This window comes from Neoarius graeffei, chromosome 2, assembly GCF_027579695.1.
Source record: "Neoarius graeffei isolate fNeoGra1 chromosome 2, fNeoGra1.pri, whole genome shotgun sequence".
Taxonomy (NCBI): Eukaryota; Metazoa; Chordata; class Actinopteri; order Siluriformes; family Ariidae; genus Neoarius; species Neoarius graeffei.
The window spans coordinates 6,965,807-6,987,946 of record NC_083570.1 but is presented as its reverse complement, the minus strand read 5'-3'; the positions used below and the strand labels follow the sequence as shown (position 1 = coordinate 6,987,946).

The 22,140-nt window shown below is 39.3% G+C and overlaps 1 protein-coding gene across 1 annotated transcript; it reads right to left on the bottom strand.

Moving 5' to 3' along the window:
- Nucleotides 1-15,944: 15,944 nt before the first annotated feature.
- Nucleotides 15,945-17,040, bottom strand: LOC132871703 (protein BTG1-like). Its single transcript, XM_060906133.1, has 3 exons — nt 16,917-17,040; nt 16,672-16,808; nt 15,945-16,295 (listed from the first exon to the last, which is right to left on the bottom strand). The coding sequence occupies exons 2-3, from the start codon at nt 16,787-16,789 to the stop codon at nt 16,069-16,071; spliced, it is 345 nt and encodes a 114-aa protein (XP_060762116.1). The 5' UTR covers nt 16,790-16,808; nt 16,917-17,040; the 3' UTR covers nt 15,945-16,068.
- Nucleotides 17,041-22,140: the final 5,100 nt, after the last annotated feature.

Below are 22,140 nucleotides of genomic sequence, written 5' to 3'. Positions count from 1 at the left end.
AATACATACATGTCAACCCCTACGGATTTCCCGTATTCCTTACAGATTTTGGCATTTTAAAAATGGTACGGGCGTAGTGGTATTCAACTACGGATTTTTCTACATTTTCACCTTAAAATTATTTTGATTTATTACCATCAAAAAAATCCTCATGAAATACGAAAATGCATGGGAGCCGCCATTTTCTACATTTAGAATTACTCAACCGGTACTTCCGCTAGTACCAACAAGCCATTCCGAATGTCTGAGCATGCGCAATTGTGATTTTCCTGCACACTGAGCGGGAAATAACAGCACATGTAGCGTAACAATAGACAGGTCAAGAGGTCAAGATGTCGGCACCACCGAAGAAAAAACTCAAAACATCTAAAACTGGAGGTCGCTTTCTTCCCGAATGGACAGAAACATTCAATGGAATAATTATCGCTTCCAAAATGGGTGCTGAGTATGTCAACTGCACAATTTGTTGTAGAGACGTGAAAGTGTTTGCCTCTGGAATTTACGACGTGAGGGAACACATGAAATCTCAAATGCATGTGAAGAATGCAAACCAGAAAAAGAGACAGCCGTCAATTAATTTCTTCATGCAAAAGCCAACAAAGGTTGTATCTGACACTATCTTAAAATCAGAAGTGGCATTTTGCAATTTCATTGCTCAACACAACCTCTCGATGTCCGTCGCAGACCATTTCACGGAACTCGTCCCTACACTATTTCCAGATAGTGATCTAGCAAAGAAATTCAGCTGTAAATGGACCAAGGTGACTCAGATTATAAAACGAAGTCTAGCACCAGAGGCCACTTCTCCAGTGATAGATCATTGTAAGACTGTGCCCTTTTCTGTCATGGTTGATGAAAGCAATGATAAAAAGAGTGACAAGAGACTGGCAGTGCTTGTCTGAATTTTTGATGTGAATGTTGGGGCTCGAACCAGAATTTTGGACATGCCAGTGTGTAACATTGGTACAGCGGAGTCAGTTTTCAAAACTTTGGATGAAGTATTACAGTAAGTATGTTATGTCCGTTTTATTGAATATAGAATATGTACATTTCTATTTGTATGAATAATTTCTGAAATATAACTTTGTTTTAAAGATGCATGATGATCTTAATACTAATAAATGAGATGATCATTTAAAATCAAGAGATGAAAAAAAAAAAATTAAATGCCTGATGTGATTATGTATTTGTAAATAGGCCTTAATATATGAATAAAAATAAATTATTTAACTCTAATGTTACGCACAATTATCTCCTTTGTATGATTAATGTCTGAAGTATACATATTAAAAAAGTTGCATGTCATTTAAGTATGTTATTTATGAGAAATAAATATTATCCCTTTTGTATTAATTATGTCTGAAATATTCCTTTTAATATAAGTTGCATGTCATTTGTTTTAAAAACATTTGTAATTATGTGGAATTAATATTTCCTTTCGTATTGATAATGTCTGTAAAGGAATCAAAGGTCACCGCTCATCTGTGGCAAGGTGCAGGATTAAGTGAAAACTTAAAATAAATAGAATACAAATCTGCACACTTGAAGTCTGTGCAATAATTTCTTTATTGAGATAGCAAGCTTTCAGTCGCGAGACCTTCATCAGACAGAGTGCATAGTCCAACAAACAGTGCTGAGTTAATACATCTTAATTAGGAGCACCTGTAGTCAGTACTGCAGCCACTGTGTCAGTAGAGCATCATGGGAAATGTAGTGAAAATAGTCATGAAACATATACAAAAAAGAAAAAAAGAACAAGTCCATGCTGTGTACACATCAGGCTCCCGCCATCATAAAACAGAGCATAAACAGTTCAACATTTAATAAACAATTCAGAATTAAATAAATACACTCATGTCAAAATCCTCGTTTAGACCTGATGGTTGTAGTGCTTCTAATGTTTATATCCAAAAGAGTTCCTGTTGGCATAACTTCTTGTCAACGTCACCCCCTCTGTGTAAGGTGACTTGTTCTATACCTCTAAATCTAAGTGAGGAAACAGGATGTAACTGATCATTAAAGTGACAGGCAACAGGATAGTTTGCATCTTTCCTCCTAATAGAACTCTTATGTTCCCTAATTCTTTGTTTCAGAGGGCGGATGGTTTTACCTATGTAAATTTTGTCACATGGACATGTTAACATATAGATAATATTCTTTGTGTTACATGTGATGATCCCCCTGATTCCAAAGGTTTTCCCAGTTCTAGGGTGCTTAAAAGTGTTTGTTTTCACTGAGTTGTGACAATGAGCACAATTTCCCCAGGGATAATTCCCTTCTCTAATGGGAGTTAATAGAGTCTGTTTCGGAGGAGGTAAGATGGTAGCTCTGACCAATTTATTGCGGAGGTTTGGTCCTCTTTTGTGGACAAAAAGAGGTGGATCCTGAAAAAGTGCAAACAAGACTGGATCTGTGGTTAGAATATGCCAGTGTTTCATAATTGTTTTTTTGATAATATGGGCCTGGGGAGTGTATGTAGTAATACAAGAAACTGAAAAGTGTCTTTCTTTTTTTACACTTTTTTTCAAAAGGTCAGCTCTGGACTTAGAAAGAGCAATGTAATATGCTTCATCAACACACTTAGCAGTATAACCTCGTTCTAGAAACCACTGTTTCATTTCTACTGCCTTCTGTATAAAATCTTTGTTAGAGTGGCAGAGTCTTCTTAATCTATAGAATTGGCTTTTAGGTAAGCCGTTCTTTAAAGCTCTAGGATGGGCACTAGTAGCTAAAAGAAAAGTATTGCGGTCAATTTCTTTCTTGTACAATGATGTGATAAGGCTCCCATTACTTAGCATAATCCACATATCCAGAAATGATACACGTGATTGCTCAGAATCCAGAGTAAATTTTAAATCAGAGTTACAACTATTCAGATATGTACCAAATGCACACAGTTCTTCACTAGTTCCTTGAAACACACAGAAAACATCATCAAGGAAACGATACCATTTAAGAATTTTTTTGACTATAAGGATTTACATCTGGGTTAAAAACAAATTTCTGTTCAAAAAAACCCACATACAGGTTGGCGTAATTGTTACGACCCCATATTTTTCTTGTCTGATTTGCTTTTGTTTTGTGTTTTACTCTTGCAGATCCCGTGGGTGGCTGATGGGCCCAAATTACCACCACCTGGAGTCTGGTGAGAGCAGCACAGGATTGGCTGGTATTTGGTGCCCAGTCTTTAAAAGCCACCGGCGGTGACGTCACCCAGGGGGGAGAGAGCTTTAGCTTGCTTGTTCGCTTGTGTTTCGTTTCTTTCTTTTTTTGTATTTATTTCCTTATTTTCCTTTATGTAAATAAACCTCCCCTTAAACATTTTTGTGAGAAGTCTGTCTCTTATTTTTACCACTTTTGTCTATGTCCTCATTTTTTTTTTACCCTTAGACAATTTGGGGACATAACAGTAATCTGGAGCAAAAGTGGAGCCCATAGATGTCCCTTTAAGTTGTAGGTAGAATTCCTCTATAAATTACAAATAATTTAACTTAAGAACCATGGAGGCCAATTCAATAATAAAGTGACTTGGGGGGAGGTCTGTACGGTCTTGAAGATAGAAACCTAAGGCATCTAGTCCCCTGTCATGTGATATGTTTGTATAGAGGCTTTCTACATCTAAGGTAACTAATAATATGTCAGCAGGTAGATCTGTGATCTCTGAGATCTTATTTATAACCTCAGTAGAATCCTTGACATATGATGGAAGTTTGCAGACATATGGCTTGATGAAGTAATCCACAAAATTAGACAATGGTTCAAAAAGAGAGTCATTGCTAGCCACGATAGGCCTTCCCTTAGGATTGACCAAACTTTTATGGATTTTGGGCAACATATAGAATACAGGAGTCACAGGATGTTTACAGTTCAAAAAAGAATGTTCATTTTTAGATATCCAGTGCATTCTCAATATTGATAATGTCTGAAATACTTTTTTAAAAGTTTGATATAAATTGAAAATTTTGATATATTTTTTTCAGGAAGCAGGACATTCCTTGGACAAATTGTGTTGGCTTTGCCAGTGACAATTGCAGCGTCATGATTGGGAGAAAGAACTCTGTGCTGACAAGAATCTGAGAGAAACAGCCCAACATCTTCAACATCGGATGTATTTGCCACTTAGCAAATCTTTGTGTTGCTGCTGGAGTAAAAGAGTTGTTGATTCCTGTGGATGAACTCCTCACTGACATTTATTTCCACTTTGAACACAGGTTATTTTGGTTACACATGATAAATACAGTAAAGGAAAAACTTGAGACTGAAAGGTTTTAACAGTCATCCAAATGACTGAACGTAAACATTGCTACAGTAACATACTAGCTACTATGTTGTTGACATTAGCTAGTCAACAATAGCTACTACAGAAGAACAAAGAGGTTACAATGGGTTATTTTAACCTATTTGGTTACACACTCGCCACCACAGAATGTTAACAGCAATGCAATGCCTTTTCTGGCTAATTTTATTCGTCTTACCTCCAACAAAGTGGTCACTACACAAGCGTTGGTATGCCGAGGGCTGGCAATCTTTCCTGATAATGGCCGCTATCCATCTTCTCTGTCGGGATCCGATAAAATGATAAACCTTGCCTTGTTTGTTGATGGTTACTACATCCAGGTGCACAACAATATAGTGCCATGATGGAAGTCTTGCTGAAAGTAAAAACTTTCTTCACTGTAAAAAAAGAATAGTTGAGAATACTTCAAATTTCAAGGCAACAGTCTGCATTAAGAATTTTATGTTTTGCCAATGATGTGCCCATGATAATCCAAACTATGATAAAACTGTTATCTTTATTAAGAATTCTTAATTAAGTCAATTTTCAATTCCTCATTCTGCCAACATAGATTTCTCTTTTTGCTGAACAGTGGCATTCACAGTAGTACAAAAAGGCAATTGAGGTTATCAGACTTTTTTGGGGGGGGCTTTTTTCACCTTTATTTGGATAGGACAGTGTAGAGACAGGAAATGAGTGGAACAGGGAGGGATTGGGAAATGACCTCGGGTCAGAATCAAACCGGGGTCCCTGGATTTATGGTATGGCGCTTTATCCACCTGAGCCACGACACCATACCCATGACGTGGGTTTTAAAAATTTTTGTAATTGTGTAGAACAATGAAAAAAGGCATGTATAGTTTAATGATAAATTGTGATAATTGTGATAAATTGTGAATGGCTGGTGGCTGGAAGAGGAAGAAGTGGGTGTTTGGGATGCTAGGTGTGAACCGGAGAGGGAGAAGACATGCAAAGCCTATTCTTCACTTAGTCGAGAGAAGAAGAAGGAGAGATCTGGTGCCACTTATAGCTCACCATGTTAAAGTGGGATCTACAATAATAAGTGATGAGTGACGGGCTTATCGCAATGCTTTACCTCAGCTAGGTTATACCCATTTCACTGTCAATCACAGTGTGTCATATGTCGATGCCCAAACAGGTGCACATACAGCACTCAGCACATAGAGAGGGCCTGGAGAACAGTTAAGGAAAATGTGTGGGGACTCAGGGGGAATCGTACAGAGGAGTTACTGGTAGACCATCTCAGAGTTATTGAATGGCATGAGTGGCTTGCCCGTAAGCATCGCAAAGGGCCATTAGGACGGATAATCCATGACATTGCTGTGAAGTATGGACATTAAATGTCCCTGAAATTCTGTTTATCAAGTGTTTAGCACAGAAAGTGCCCAAACCTCATGAGTTTGTATACTGTTGTATACTGCTGTTCTGCCAAGTGATGCCTCAGTATGTGTGTTTCTATACATTAAACACAATGTTCAACGTTTCATCTGTGGTGTCTTTGGTAAAATACAGTACACAGAAAAGCCTATGGGTGGAACAAGGTTGAGGTACAAAAATTTGATATTTTAAATATCACATCAAATTTCTGTACCTTGAACTTGTTCCACCCATTTGCTGTTCTACAAAGTTTCACTGGTATTAGTAGATGGTTAACAAACTATTAACAACTGATCTGTAAAGTGTGAGTTAATATATTAGTTAAGTATTAGTTATTAGCTTATGTATGTAATTGGGACGTTATTCTAAAGTTGCAACTATTCCTCATTTACTAACAGTTAATAAATGAGGAATAGTTGCAACTTTAGAATAACGTCTCAATAACATATATAAATTATTAACTGATACTTAGCAAGTCATTAGTAAGTAATTCACTAATAGCTTGTTCATGATCTATTACTAGTTTATAAGGTATAGTTATAAATCAACATACAGTTAAGAAGTCATTTATAACTCATGAACTAACAGTATTAATGGTCTATTAACTATCTATAAGGCATCGTTATAAATCCTTAACAAACTATTAACAAACACTTAACAAGTCATTAATAACTCATTAATTAACAGTTTACTAATGCTCTATTAACTAGTTATAATGGATAGTTATAATAAAGTGTTACCTAATTTTTTAAATATCCACCCAAAAGTATTTTAAAAATTCAGATGTTAAGCCATCAACTCCTGGTGATTTACCATTTTTCATTGGTTTTAATGCAATTTCAATTTCTGTTATAGTTCATTCCTCATCAAGTGTATGTTTGTCTTCTTCATCCAGTTTTTTTATGTCATCATTGATGGGATAAAATAAGACGTCACATTCTGATTTATTGCATTTTGATTTATAGAAGTTACAATAAAAGAGTCAAATTTCATCTTGTACTCATTTCTGATCTTCTATTATATTATCATTGGTCATAAGCTTCCTCGTTTTTTTTTTCTTAGTTTGTCTTTGTTTTTCAAGTCTGAAGAAATACACTGAACTTTTTTCACCCTGTTTGATCCATCCAGCTCTTGATCGAGTGGAAGCTCCATTTGCCTTTATTGTGTACATTTCGTCTAGTTGAGACTGCAGTGACTGTAATTCTGAAATGTTTTCGAAGGATAGTTGTGTGTTATTTACTAATGTATTAATTTTATCAATCAGATCCTTTTGTTCTTGTTTCCTTATACGTGAAAGTTTTTTACCCATGCCAATTGCTATTTGTTTCAGCTTAAACTTAAACCATTCCCATTGACTCCTATCAGACATGTCTAACTCTTCAACCTCCAAAATAAGAGACTTCACTTGATCACAAAATTCACCGTTCTGTAATAAGTCGTTATTAAATTTCCAGATATGAGGAAGGATCTTATGTTGCTTAGACGTGAATAGGTTTAGACTAATTGTACAATGGTCTATGAGCAGAGAGGCTGAAATTTCACAATCTAAAATATCATTATACAGCTCACAAGAGATAAGCCAGTAATCTAGTCTCGAACACTGACCGTTTCCTGCAGCATTAAACCATGTATATTGAATACAAGTTGGGTTTGATGACCTCCAAAAATCAATTACATTCGTTGTTGTTCACAAATTCAGTATTATGTGGCTGTAAATAGGTTGTGGATTCCTGTGAGGTATTCGATCTCACCATGAATCAGGGGCTATGTTAAAGTCTCCGCCCATTATCACTTTTTCTGAAGTATATGATGTTTTCCATTTGTTAACAAATTTACTTCGTTTTGAATACATGCCTCTATTGATCGCATTATTGTTATAACCACAGATACATAGTAAGATATAACGTTTATCATTTATCTCCACTACCACCATTAACCAGTGACCTTTTGTATCCTCTTTATGATCAATTATATTGCCTGAAAATATGTTGAATAATATAATTACTCCAGCTGAATATGAAGTTCCATGAGCAAAAAAGGCTGAATCTCCCCATTGGATTCTCCAACCTTTTTTTATCAGTCAGAACAGAATGAGTCTCTTGTAGAAAAACATATTGTGATTTTTGATTCTTACAAAACAAAAAAAAATGGCTTCACGCTTCATGCTAATTTTTCAACCCCCGAACATTCAATGATAAAAAAGAAATCAGAATTGTTTCAATCTGCACTGAACTTCATTTTAATATGCAGGAATGAACATGTTGTCTTTATTAACATCCTATAAAAAAAAGTTACTTTTTTGAAAATTGAGATTTATGTTTAAATGCATTTCTTGAACAGTTAAATCAGTTTAACTCTCATCTGAGTGTTTGCTTGCTGTAAACATCCATATTTTTTTACCAATGTGCCTGAGATTTTTTTCTTTTCTTAATAGAAGCAATTGTATACTTTACCAAAGTGCGTGAGTATTTACTTTCTGGAAGCAGCAATTAGGGATAAACTCTGTGTCCATCAATAAGTGCATCGCCTTCTCTTAAGGAGGCTTTTTCCCATTTCGTCTGGCTTCTTGCACCTTGGACCACAACTTGGCGCGGGCCTCCTGATCTTCCTTTGAAAAATCCTCCTTGAACTAAATGTTCATCTCTTTGCAACCTCTTGCGTAACCCACCTAAGGTTCACAAAGTGCTCATATGTATTGGAGCAGTGCCTAAGTTCATAGGAGGGGTTAAAAGAGAGAACGCTGGACACAATAAGGAACTGGAGCTACAGGATACTTTAACTTTAAATATGTTGGATTAAAAAACAGATTAAACCTATTAAGAGTTCTCTCAGTAAGCCGGCATTCTTGTGTTCACTAATATATGGATACCATACTGAGGGCATTCAATATCACAATAAATGCTTTAAGTGTTTCACAGTCTGAACAAAAACAGTTTGAGTTTGAACACAATTCACTTACAGTCGAAGAAAATGTCTCTTTGCATGCAATAAAGTTCAGGTTTCCTTTGGTTCAGTGCAGTTCAACTTTTTCCCTTTGTTTGTGGTCAGTTCAGCAAGCTTTAGTCATATAAGGTAGTCTCAAGTCAGTTTCAGTCCAGAGTGTTCTTGGTCATGTCAAAAGAAAATAGTATGTTGTTGTGGGGCTTGAACAGTCCTACCACGCTGCTGTATTCAAATGATGAATGAAGAGATGGGCGTCTCCTCTTCAGGTGATCTCACCCAACTCCTTGGGGTCAAGAGGTGATCTGGTTCAATTTAAATATAGAGCCCAATTCTATACTGGGTTACACTCGCCTCTCTTGATTTCTTCCATATTTCATCCCAAACAGTTAGCATGGCAAACTGGATGATTACAGGTTTAGGCATTTTGTTGGTATCTGCATTGTTCCACTTTCCCAAGCAGTGCACTGTACTCACTGTTTGGTGAAGTTTATCCACTGACCACAGGATCACCCAGGTAAGGATGCCAATCACAGTCTCTCTAGTGATCTCTTGGTCTTTCTCGGAAAGACCTATCAATCTGAGATTCCACCTTCTCTTATATCAGGCTTGATCCAAACCCATCTCTTTCAGTGAGATGTTTTCCTTTTTCAGCAACATTATTTCTGCCTTCATTTTGCTTATTTCTTCCTTATTTTCTCTTACTGCTTGTGTATTGGCTTCTATCTGACTTTCAAAAGTTTTAATCCTGTCATCTTGCTCATCAAACCTCTTAAGCAGGGCTTGAATTGCATTGAAGATGGTTTTGTTAGTGATTTCACCTGACTGTTTGCATTTGTCTTTGGTCTTTGCTTTCACTTTTTTGGGATTTGGGCTGGGCATTGGTGTGTGATCATGAAGCCTTTTCGCGTTTTCTTCCTCCATCGCCTCAATCTCTTCTTGATCACATGCCTCCTGCAGGCCGTCAGGCTGTAATCATGGTCTGTTAGCCCTGTAGTGTTAGCTGCTTTATTAGCATTAGCATGTCACTCTCGGGAAAGGCAGAGAGCAGTTTAGTGGTCTGACTCAAGAAGCAAAACTATCGTGGGGTTTAGTGGGTTTTCTGAGTAGTTGGTATTTTTTTCTCCTTTTGTTTTCCAAAGATAGCTGTTCTAGGATGATTTGAAACTATCTTTTATCAGAGCCTGCAAACATGCTAGTGCTCAGTCCGCCATCTTCCCCCTCCTCAAGGCTGTGTTTCAGTGATGTGGTGCTCGTCTGTAAAACAGAGCCTCCAAATAACAACTTGATAGAATTCTGTCTCGAGTTCTGATTTTAAAATGTGATTTAACCGCATACACTTCATGGGGATGGCATGGTGGTGTAGTGGTTAGCGCTGTCGCCTCACAGCAAGAAGGTCCGGGTTCGAGCCCCGTGGCCGGCGAGCGCCTTTCTGTGTGGATTTTGCATCCTCTCCCCGTGTCCGCGTGGGTTTCCTCCAGGTGCTCCGGTTTCCCCCACAGTCCAAAGACATGCAGGTTAGATTAACTGGTGACTCTAAATTGACCGTAGGTGTGAATGTGAGTGTGAATGGTTGTCTGTGTCTATGTGTCAGCCCTGTGATGACCTGGCGACTTGTCCAGGGTGTACCCCGCCTTTCGCCCGTAGTCAGCTGGGATAGGCTCCAGCTTGCCTGCGACCCTGTAGAACAGGATAAAGCGGCTAGAGATAATGAGATGAGAATGAGACACTTCATGGACAGAAAGAAAGGACAAAATGGGAAAAGAAAATAAATGACCTGAAATTTTTTGAATCTCAGTTTAGGGCTAATATATTTAGATTTAGGCACTGCCTAAAAGCGGAGCTCCCATCTGTTTCTCGGTTGTAGAATTTTCTTATATCAAAGCCAGTCTCTTTTGTTTTATTTGTTTACTGGCTAGCACTGGCCACTAGGCGGTGTGTATGACTGGTAATTACTAACACTGGCCACTAGGCGGTGTGTATGACTGGTAATTACTAACACTGGCCACTAGGCGGTGTGTGACTGGTAATTACTAACACTGGCCACTAGGCGGTGTGTGACTGGTAATTACTAACACTGGCCACGAGGCGGTGTGTATGACTGGTAATTACTAACACTGGCCACTAGGCGGTGTGTGACTGGTAATTACTAACACTGGCCACGAGGCGGTGTGTATGACTGTATTGACGAACACTGGTCACGAGGCAGTGTGTATAACTGGTAATTACTAACACTGGCCACTAGGCGGCGTGTATGACTGGTAATTACTAACACTGGCCACTAGGCGGTGTGTATGACTGGTAATTACTAACACTGGCCACTAGGCGGTGTGTGACTGGTAATTACTAACTGGCCACGAGGCGGTGTGTATGACTGGTAATTACTAACACTGGCCACTAGGCGGTGTGTATAACTGGTAATTACTAACACTGGCCACGAGGCGGTGTGTATAACTGGTAATTACTAACACTGGCCACTAGGCGGTGTGTATGACTGGTAATTACTAACACTGGCCACTAGGCGGTGTGTATGTGTGGCACCCCTGGGAGGGAATGGCCACATTAATGTTATTTTATGCAAATTAATGGGACAATTTCATTAATGTATGTGTTTAAATTTCAGTTTAAAAGTGAAGAACCAGTTAAAGGGGGTAATTTTAGTTTAAAAGCAGTGGGGCGGAACATTTGTTGTTGCTTCAGGTGTTGGGGGGTCCGGTAAGGGAGCCCCACCTCCCGCCGCTCCCTCAGACACATTCTGGAGGAAAACGGAGACGCATCCTGTCTTCCTTATTCTGCTTTCCACCTGCTTTTACAGCTCAGTAAACGGGGTGTTCACTTAAAAACATGTTTTTATTTTACTGCTTTTTATCACCGCTAACATAAACAGGAGAGGTTCAGATGGTTCGCCGAAGTTATTGCAGGAGAAACGGAACAGGAAAGGGAGAATTCTACCAAATCGCAGTGACGTACTTCCGGTTAACATGAGATGCCCACGCGCGCGCCGTGAGTCAGTACAACGTTGGACGCCGTGGAGTTCAGAGCTGCCTTGTGCTCTTCCTTCCAGAGCTGCGCTTTTTTTTTTTTAATTAAATTCGGTTTTATACAGGTAATTGATATTTATGGATATATTATATTCCTTTTCTTATAGTTTCTATGATTTTTTTCTGTTAGAAATTTCCGACTACTTTGTGTTTTGGGAGTTGTTTTATTAATGTTAGTCACATGGACTCGTATAACTTCACGAGAGCTTTCATACCTCAGTTGGTGTAAAGCCTAACGAGGAACTTTAGGGAAGTAAGTGATAGTTCCCTTAAAAGATTCACTAAGAAGGGAAAGTGATAGTTTCCCTACAGTCCAAATTCGTAATACTGTTATTCTACTTAAAAGTCGACAATGTCATTAAAATTGGTAATAAAAAAGGGAAGTAAGTGTTAGTTCCCTAGCAAAAAAAAAAAAAAAAGGGGAAAGTAAGTGATAGTTTCCCTACAAATGATCCACAGTCGTATGAATTTTGGGAAACACTACGTTCATAATCTTCGATCTAGCTTTGCTTTGAAGAATATTCAATGAGTGGCGTACAACTCTGCGCAGACTATTCTTCAAAGCAAAGCTAGATCGAAGATAATGAACGTAGTGTTTCCCAAAATTCATACGACTGTGGATCATTTGTAGGGAAACTATCACTTACTTTCCCCTTTTTTTTTTTTTTTTTGCTAGGGAACTAACACTTACTTCCCTTTTTTATTCCCAATTTTAATGACATTGTCGACTTTTAAGTAGAATAACAGTATTACGAATTTGGACTGTAGGGAAACTATCACTTACTTTCCCTTCTTAGTGAATCTTTTAAGGGAACTATCACTTACTTCCCTAAAGTTCCTCGTTAGGCTTTACACCAACTGAGGTATGAAAGCTCTCGTGAAGTTATACGAGTCCATGTGACTAACATTAATAAAACAACTCCCAAAACATAAAGTAGGAAATTTCTAACAGAAAAAAAATCATAGGAACTATAAGAAAAGTAATATAATATCCATAAATATCAATTACCTGTATAAAACCGAATTTAATCCAAAAAAAAAAAAAGCCCAGCTCTGGAAGGAAGACCACAAGGCAGCTCTGAACTCCACGACGTTGTACTGACTCACGGCGGCGCGCGTGGGCATATCATGTTAACCGGAAGTACGTCACTGCGATTTGGTAGAATGTAAAATGTACTTGATGCCTATCTTGTAAAGTAAAAATATGCAGCTAAAGTCCAGTATACTATTTGTAAATCGAACAAATAGCAGCATGAGCCCGTCAGTGCTGGAGGTGAAGAATCTGCTGTCTGGTACTCGGCTCCGTGTGGTTCAATCAGATTATAACTCTGCAATCATCTGCTGTGTTCTGAATCCTACATGCACCAGTAGGGGGCGCGCACGCATATTATGTAGGCTATTTTAGGCTACGACGCATATCTAACATCTGCATTGCTGAGGTTATTTATTTTTTATTTATTTTTCTTTTTATTTATCCTGTTTGTTTTATTAATTTTATAGGCCTAGTTATTCTGCTTAATTTATTTTTGTCTACATCCATGTATTTTCTTCATCTGTTATCCTGATTTTTGTGGATTTGTTAGATTGTACCTGTTTTATATACTTCAATTTAAAAAAAAAAAAGTGAGGCTCCGATGCATGGCTGAATGTAACATGAGAAGAGAAAATGGAGAATGGATTGCGTCATTCTTATTTACTAGTTTATGAGTTCAGTTTCTGCACTACATTACACACATTCATATTAGTCTTACAGTTACATCGACATTTTTTTGTTTAAATAATAATGAGATTAATGTTTATTGTTATTGATTAATTTAGGCCAATGCTCGATTTTGGTTGTTTAAAATACCTAAGGGGTGCTGGGTAAACTAGGTCTCGCCTCAGTTGACCAAAGAGAGCTGTTTTTCCTGATTTCCGTCGCATATTCAAGAACATCATTCGGCTTAGGTGTTTACATTCTCTCCCATCTCTGCTTTCTAGTGGGAGTGAAACTATATAAACATCTGATAAAAACCCGCCGAACTAACGTCAAACTGCCCAATTTTTGTCAACCAGCCCAAGCCATTTTACGCCCGCAAAGTAGAATTCAAAACCGCCCAATCTAGCAACACTGCCGACTGACGCTCGCGCCGTATCCAGAGCCATAGAGATCTACCGATCGCTCTGCCGGATCCAACTGACGGATTTTCAAAAAAGAAGGCGCGCGCACAGTTGTCATTGGCCAGTTTTCTTGATGAGAGCCACTTCAACCAATCACATTCAAAGCAACCTGGTATCTTTTTCTTTATCCAGAAAAGATGATAAAGAAAATAAATTTTTATTTGTAGGCTGATCAGTTCCATAAGCATCTCTCTCTCTGTCGCACACTATATACTGCATTATGTGTAAAAGGTGAGTTGACTTCACTTAATTTAAGCAAAATATCAAACGCATCAATATTTTACTCGCATTCCAGAATCTGGACATCATTTAGGTTTTCATGGCGCTGTCATTTTCACTGTGCTGAACAGCACATAAAGGGCTATTCCAGTTCAATGCAACACAATAGATAGACATTATTTTAATCTACATTGGAATTTATAAATGCTAACCCACTCATAACTTTTTATTTCATCATCTGAATTCAAGCTTTACCCATCCACAAGTTTACCGATTGTTTTGCCCGCCCCTTCCCCCGCACGTGACGCTGCCAGACAGCGCCGACAGCCAACCGGAAGACGCGCCAGATGTGGCTCCGCCCTCCAGAGAGAGCCTGACCGACGCTCAGAAGGGAAGAAACAAAGCCAAGTGTATATGACAGCACTGTGTCAACTCGCCGCCGCCGGGAACTTTTCTAACTACTCCGCATATTAGAATATAAATGTTTATTGAAGCTGCTTATAAAGCGAGTTTGCGAGCAATTTAAACAAGCCAGCCATCAGTGCATGCATCATTCTTTGTGATAATTCACATCCATTAGGCATTTCCAGTATTGTTGATGGGTAACATTTGAAAAGATTGAACTCAGTATCGCACCCTATTTTTCCCCTGATAATTCTACACTGTGAACAACGAACTCATGTTAAATTAGTCGAATAAAAATCAACCAGACAAACGTTGCTGTCCATAAATTCCAGCACAAATAGTGTCCATTTCAAAAAGGCACAAACTTCTAAAGTAGATAAACAGCGTCTTAAAGCTGTATATCGCAGTTTATAGTCAAAGTCTAGAGCAGCTTTTATCTGGATCAAACAGTCATAACTTTAATAGATATTTGATAGATTGTAGCCGCTTAGTCCTTTTTTACCTGTTGAAATAACTGAAAGTCACTGCTGACTACAATCATATAGATCCTAACGTGTGGGAATGGTTTAAGGTCAAACAAATAGCAGTTGTCATGGGTCAAACACTTTCACGGATAAGGAAACAAGAACAAAAGGATCTGATTGATAAAATTAATACACAACCAGGCACGTGCACACATAGGGCTTTAGGGGTGCTTGAGCCCCTCCCCTTTTTGCCTCGAATTAAATGTTGCCCTTTTAAAATAATAATAATAATCCAGTCCTGTTAGAAGTTTAAAACAACGGCGGTACAAAAACTCCACAGCAATCTCCCGGTGTTCCTGTAATCCGGGGCGGCTGCGCGCGCTGAGCTGCCGCTTCTCTGTCCATTGCTGCTCCGCTCGCGCGCGGCCAGTGAGAACAGAGGAGGCGGACAGTGAGGCAGCTTGAACAGTTGTTGAGGCGGTTATGGTCGAACAGTTCGCCCTTTCAAACTGTATGCACATCACATTTGGGCGTTTGAAGGGCTACTGACATTTGTGCGAGTAATTTAAGTCTCTGTAGTTTAATAATCTGCTTGTTAACTTGTTTGGCTGGGTGACCATTCTCATAGCAGCAACACTGATAAGGCAGTGGATCTGTCACTGGTAGGAGTGGATCAGTGTGGCCCTCTGATGGACCCTTTCCACTGATGGATGTGGTAGAGAGGGGTCAGAAATTATACAACAACAAATGGGCTACAGTTCCACCGAAAATGTGCACTTACTGTATTTATAAACTGTATTACGCATCATGCAAATGTAAACAAACACTATGAAAAAAACTGAAGCATCATCTTTAATCAAAATATATTTATTTAATCATCTTTAATAAAAATATTTACTAAAAATAATATCATCTAAATATTTACGAATAATAAAAATCTTAATATTTACAAATAAAATTATCAAAATATTTACAAGTAATAAAATAATAAATCAAAATATTTACAAATGAAATAAAAATTAATTTACAGGCGTTAAAATAAGGAACTTAACCAAAATATATCGTTTAAAATGTCAAACAGATGTGGGCCAGATGTGCTGAGAGATTAGCTGGAGACGGTCATCACAGAGTTGAGATGAGTCTCCAGCGGCAGTGGTGTGGACTCCTACAGCACACCTATGGACCCGTTCTCCCCGATCCGGTAGGACACTTCGTAGGGGTCGACCCACACTGTCAGCTCACACGGTAAGAGGGCGCGAACCTGCTCCATGCTGAGACCACTGGTGTAAGCAGCCTTCCCTACTAGCGGCTCCATCCTGCGATTGATTCTGAGGCATCGATATCCCGAACCTTTGAACGGTGCGTCAGGGAACCAGTGGTGCTCATAATGCTCTGGAATCAAAGAAAACAGACTTTTAAAAACTCTGTTCAACTCGCAGATTGTTTTAAGAATAGATTTGTTATTAGAATATCATGACTATCATTCACTTGGGATGAGGCTCTCGAGAAAGGCAGCATTTCTGGGCAGTGTTAATGCTCCCGAGATAAACATCTGTCCGCCATTAAATCTAGGTCTTTATACATCACTGACTTTAACTGAATGCCACACTAATAAGCTTTCCCTTTTTCTCAGACCACAGCAAGGAGTCGGTATAATTGTAAAGGTATTTCAGTGAAAATGAAAAAGAAGTAGATCGAATAAAGACTAAATATGATGTGGATCCTTTTGTCAAAAGTCACAGGTGTGTAATGTGGTGTTTAATCTCACCTCCTAACGCCTCTTCCAGAGAACGGCTGAAGTGTTGGAGGTGTTTTTCGGACAGAGGTCCTCTTCCTCTCAGTAATCCGGTGATGAAGGTCACCGCTGTGGTCACCTCGACTTTCATGCTGAAATATTTTCGTAAACTGCAAAATATCATACGATACAGACAGTCATGCGATTAGTGTGTGTCGTGTTAGTAGATTATTAAAACTTAAATAAAAATACAAATCAGTTAGTGCAAGGTGACTTACTCGGAAGGAGAAGATTAAACCGCTGATAGCCGCTGATGAATTGCTGATAAGTTGCTGATGATCGCTGGAAACTCGCTGTTACTCGCTGTGAAGGTTTGTGTCGCTCTGAAGCTCTGTGTGGATGTGTGGCTCTTATATAGCTGCAGATTTTGAAACATAACTAATTAAACTGTTTTCATTTAAACTAATTAAACTGTCTTCTTTTAAACTAATTGAACTAATGAAATTGTCTGAGTCATGTGACCTGGGTTTTCCCCTAAACTTTAGGGGAAAACCCAGGTCATGTGACCAGGTGACATCAGCTCCCTGAGAGAGAGAGAGAGAGAGAGAGAGAGAGAGCATCCTGATCACTCTGTGTTGCTCAGTAGCCCATTCACTCAGTGCGTTTACATGCACATCCAAATCGAGCTACTGTCGGTAATCGAGCAAAGGGTCCCAGCAGGGGTGCCAGAGATATCCAATCCTACATGCCCAAGTGAAATCGGGCTATTGTGCAAGGTGCATTGTGCACCCGAGCCACACGTGGCGCTACACGCCCCATCGTGTTGGTACACTTCCGGTTGTCGTCATGATGAAGAGCTGTTTTGTAAGACAACTTATTTTGCACAATAATATTTTTCTAAAGTCCATTTTTTGCTTACAAAAAAAAAATTTTTTTGCTTACAATTTAACTTATGTCTTAATAAACACACAAAAAGTTCAATTGTTTTGTTTTTATTGACATTCTTCAGATGTCAATTTTTTTGCTTACAATTTAACTTATGTCTTAATAAACACACAAAAAGTTCAATTGTTTTGTTTTTATTGACATTCTTCAGACACACACACACACACAAATACAATGACTTGTTTATGTACACAATTCACAGCTATGCAACAGCTGTACAGATGTATTTGGTGATACAGTAAGTGAGCTAAATTTTAACAGTGCAAACAATGCCACAAAAAGAAAAGATTCATGCCGTTGTCATGATTCGTTGTCATGCCGACCAAGGCTGTTGTTTTTCCCGCTTTTGGTCTCGTCACTCGTCACTTCCAGAAGGGGCAGCGCTGAAGTAAGCGGCTCGACTCCGTAGCTCGATAGGGTTTACATGCACTAAGTAGCTCGGCTACAATCGCATAATCTAGGTCGTGTAGCTCGATTGCGAGAAATCAAGTTCGGTTCAATTTCAGCCGAGCTAAGGTGTTTACATGCCATTTAGAGCTTCGATTTCAGTCGAGTAATGGCAGAAATTCAATTTTCTCTATGTGCATGTAAACGCACTGAGTGTGTACTACTTCAGGAAACCCATTCAAAGGAATCAGACAAAGTTTTGGACAACTCAATGGGGAGGCAATTTTTTGTTCCCACATGGTACATCAAGATCAGCAGGCGTTGCAATTTTACTCAATATCTCACTGGGGAAAATAATTGCCACCAAAAGTAGTAACAATGGCCATTGGGTAACATGCGTACTCCAAATAGACAATTCTACACTAATTTTAGGAAATGTTTATGGACGCTAACATAGCACAAAACAGAACCCTTCTTACAGAGATTAGAGAAGTTATTTTGCAGTTTAAAATTAAATATGTAACTGGAAATATATCATCGGGAGGGGACTGGAATATGGTGAAGGATGAAGGACTAGACAGACTTCCTAGTAGATGGACACACCAGCACGGCTCCGCTCCACCTCCCAGTAACAGCGTCCACACACACTCTCCTTACACAACACCTGCCACCAGTAATCAAATCTCTCTGGATGATCAGAGTAACGCTGCTCTCTCTCACTGCCTCTCACCGCTCTGTTCTTCTCAGACAGAATGAGGAGATGATGTGCCGTGTTGGGATCCAGAGTCAGATAACAGAAATCTAAAATAAAAGAGAAAAACAAACTGAACAATGTGAACATGTTGGGTTTATTTCACAAAATATATTGATGTGAAGTGTGTAGGCCTGTCGTGATATTTGATATAACGACTTATCGTACGGTAAATGAAAATGAACTCGGTAATTTTTCCACCGTGATTTTGGCATTTCCGTGCTGTCCATCTCCATAGGGAAGTCTCCAGAGTATTAGTTTGACCCAATGACTGAATAAAACACTGCACTGTTTTTTGTCATCTCGCGCGGCTCTCTGTCAGAGGCGGGGCTTCCCAGCATGCAACAGTTATCCAGCCAGGGGATCCACTGAATGGGGAAAAGACAACAACACGGTGCTCCGCTGTACAGACCATAGGTGTAGAATTGGGTCTGGACGGGATGGACGGGTCCCTACCAATATTTCTGATTGGAGAAAATAAAAATCCGCTCCGTGCGCGGTACACAAAGGGTTCCTGTAGGTTTCCACTGGGCGGAACCATGCAAAATTCATTCATGAATATTCACTCTGGGGGCGTGGTCACGGAAACAACATGTTTGTTCGGCTACCATGTCAATTAGGAAGTGCGGTTGCAATGCAGTGAGCGGCTGCTAGCTAGCAAACTGTCCTTGAGGTATGCAGCGTTAGATTAGCTTGGAAAATTAATCAGTTCGCAACAGTTCGGATTCAGTGTGTAAAAACGACAACATATGAATATGACTGTTTTCTAAGCTTGTGTGGCATGTAAATAACAATCCGACTTGATACAACAACTGGTGTTCATTAAGGTCACAAAGATATTATTAAATCATATCAGATTGTGCTAATGTTGGTTAATATTGCACCGAGTCTTGCTTGTGAAGTGCCTTCAAACTTTAGCAGCCCGCTAACCCTTAATTTGAAGCGCTTCAGTTAAGACCTGCAGAGCCCTGACCGAGTTTGGGTAACATGACACATGTAAACAACAACAACCCGATGGTGATGTGGACATTGTTCGAGGCCCAGACACCTTTTAATCAAATCAAACATTTTCACGTAATAAGCAGAACAGCCTCTGCCTTCTGGATCAGAAATGTTTGGTGACTCCGCCTCTCTTTTGAAAATGTCACATACCGAGTCCACACATCCGCTAAGCTGATTGGTTTTCGAGGCGGTTCATTTGAAAGCTGGAGGCCAAAAACTTTTCTCTGTAGAACCCTGTCACTCCCCCCCCCCTCGCTCTCATACATGTCAACCTATAGAGATCTTGCAGTCACGTGACCAGAAAGTACACAGCCGCCATCTTGTCAGTAAAAAACACCGCTGAATACTGCTGCACTCGTGTACAGAATGGATCAATTTCAACCGACGGACTACACGGCTCATTTTTCTAATGAACAGATAACTAGATATATGTCTAAAATAAACGATCTACAGATTAGTGACCCTTATGGTTTACCGGATGGAGTTTTCACGACTGGATTTTGAACTGCCAGCGGAATACCTGGACGTGTATAATTACCTCATTAACTTTCCCTCGCTGTTCAGTGGTGAAGCACTGTGTGCTTATAAATCTCTGGACAGTTATCTTTACAGAAATTCAGGATTTGTCAGCGACTCAGATGTGGCATCTTGTAAACAAGAATCCTCATTGGATTGGTAAGTCAATTAAGTATTGAGTATAGCACTGACCAGACGATTATAGAATAGAATAAGGTAATTCCAGCTGTAATTCCAAATCGTCCGTGGTGTTTACCATGGAGGCCGGCTCTGCCTGCAGCCTCGCTTTTGCTTCCGCTCCCAGCACCGCCTCCTTCGCTTTGCTTCTGATAACAATCCACGGAGACCCCGCTGGTCTCGCTATCTCATCCGGAATGTTGTGCATGCGATGGAAATCGCTACAAACCATCATTTTCTGCTGGAAACCCATGTCCAGTAAGTCCATACAGTTGTAGTGGATATTGAAGTCCGGTACAGTAGGGTTTTCCAGAAGAAAAGGTAGAAGTAAAAGCAGAAGTAGAAGTAGAAGGCGGAAATATGGCGTTTGACTGACAAGATGGCGTCTGTCCCAACTGGATCGGCTGTGACGTCACATGCAAGCGCTCCATACGGAATGTCCGTATTTTATACGGATTTGATTCAATAAACGTAGTATGCGGGCGTATAAATAAAGTCATACGGATTCTTTAAAAAAACTTCAATATTTATTTAGAGCTATAATCAATTCCCACGATGATAAACGTACTGTAATCAACAGACAGCCAGTAAAGAGTCTTATGAAATCGCGCGTTATCTTGTGGTAGCGAGACTTCGTTCCACTTTTGATCATGCGCACACCACATTGCGAGAATCCCGCCAACCGTGAAGTCATAGACATATAAACATAGACGCCACCTTCTGAGTAGAATCATACGTCATCCTTGCCGCCATATTGGATGGGGCAAAGTGGAGATTCTTCAGCCGTCTCTGGTATACAGTAGCCGAGAATAAAGATGCCTCATTCATGTGCTGCGTTTAACTGTACCAACAGGTTTACCATCCAAACGAGATCACATGGGATTACCTTTCACAGGTGAGACTGGAAAAATATTTTGTATTCATTCTGAAGGTTTATTGTTATTAATATTGAATAAAAAGTAACTGGGATACATCATTGCTAATTATCATTCAAATTTTAGGTAAATTATTTTAATTTGCATCTTATATGGATTTTATAAGGAAAATACGGATTATGAAGGTTGGTTATACAGGTTTGATTGACCAAAGGTTGACATGTATGTAACCTACTCAGGTATGTGTGTAACCCCTCATGTGTGTCTGCGTTGTGGTTTTCACTCAAAGAACGCGGAGGTTGCGACATTGCAGGGTAGCATAGGTTGAAATATATCGGTAATGTGCTGGCTCAGTCTCCAAAACTGTGCCATATTTATGAATAAAATAAAATACAAAAGGAATGTCACAGGAAATTGCATGATATGTACCTGGCACACAGGGGCGCTGCCAGAAATTTTGGGCCCCATGAAAGATTAGAATTTTGGGCCCCCCAACTTTGCCCACCCTCGTCACAATTGCACTATTGTCATTATTTGACTTTTGATAGCCCATGGACCTTGAGTTTGTGACTTTGTTATTACATTTTATGTATTAACCTACCAGGGACTAGATGAAAACTGGTCAGTGACTAATTCTAAAACTTAAATCTAATTTAAAATTTAAAAACTTCAATTCTAAAGCATTTATGGGTTGTATTGCTGCTTACCTCCTTCTCCAAAGGGGGGTTCAGTGGTTTGGTAGGGCAGAGGTCCCCCTGAGGCTGAATCTGTATATTTAGGGCACCCCATTAGTTATGAAACTGGTTATTAGCACTAGTTATTAGCACCAGCATAACGTAATATTTCATC

Coding starts and splice junctions, on each gene's coding strand:
- LOC132871703 (XM_060906133.1), bottom strand. CDS start 16,789: ATGAAAGTCGAGGTGACCACAGCGGTGACCTTCATCACCGGATTACTG. Junction 16,296..16,671: donor TCTGGAAGAGGCGTTAGGAG/GTGAGATTAAAC, acceptor CTTTGATTCCAG/AGCATTATGAGCACCACTGG.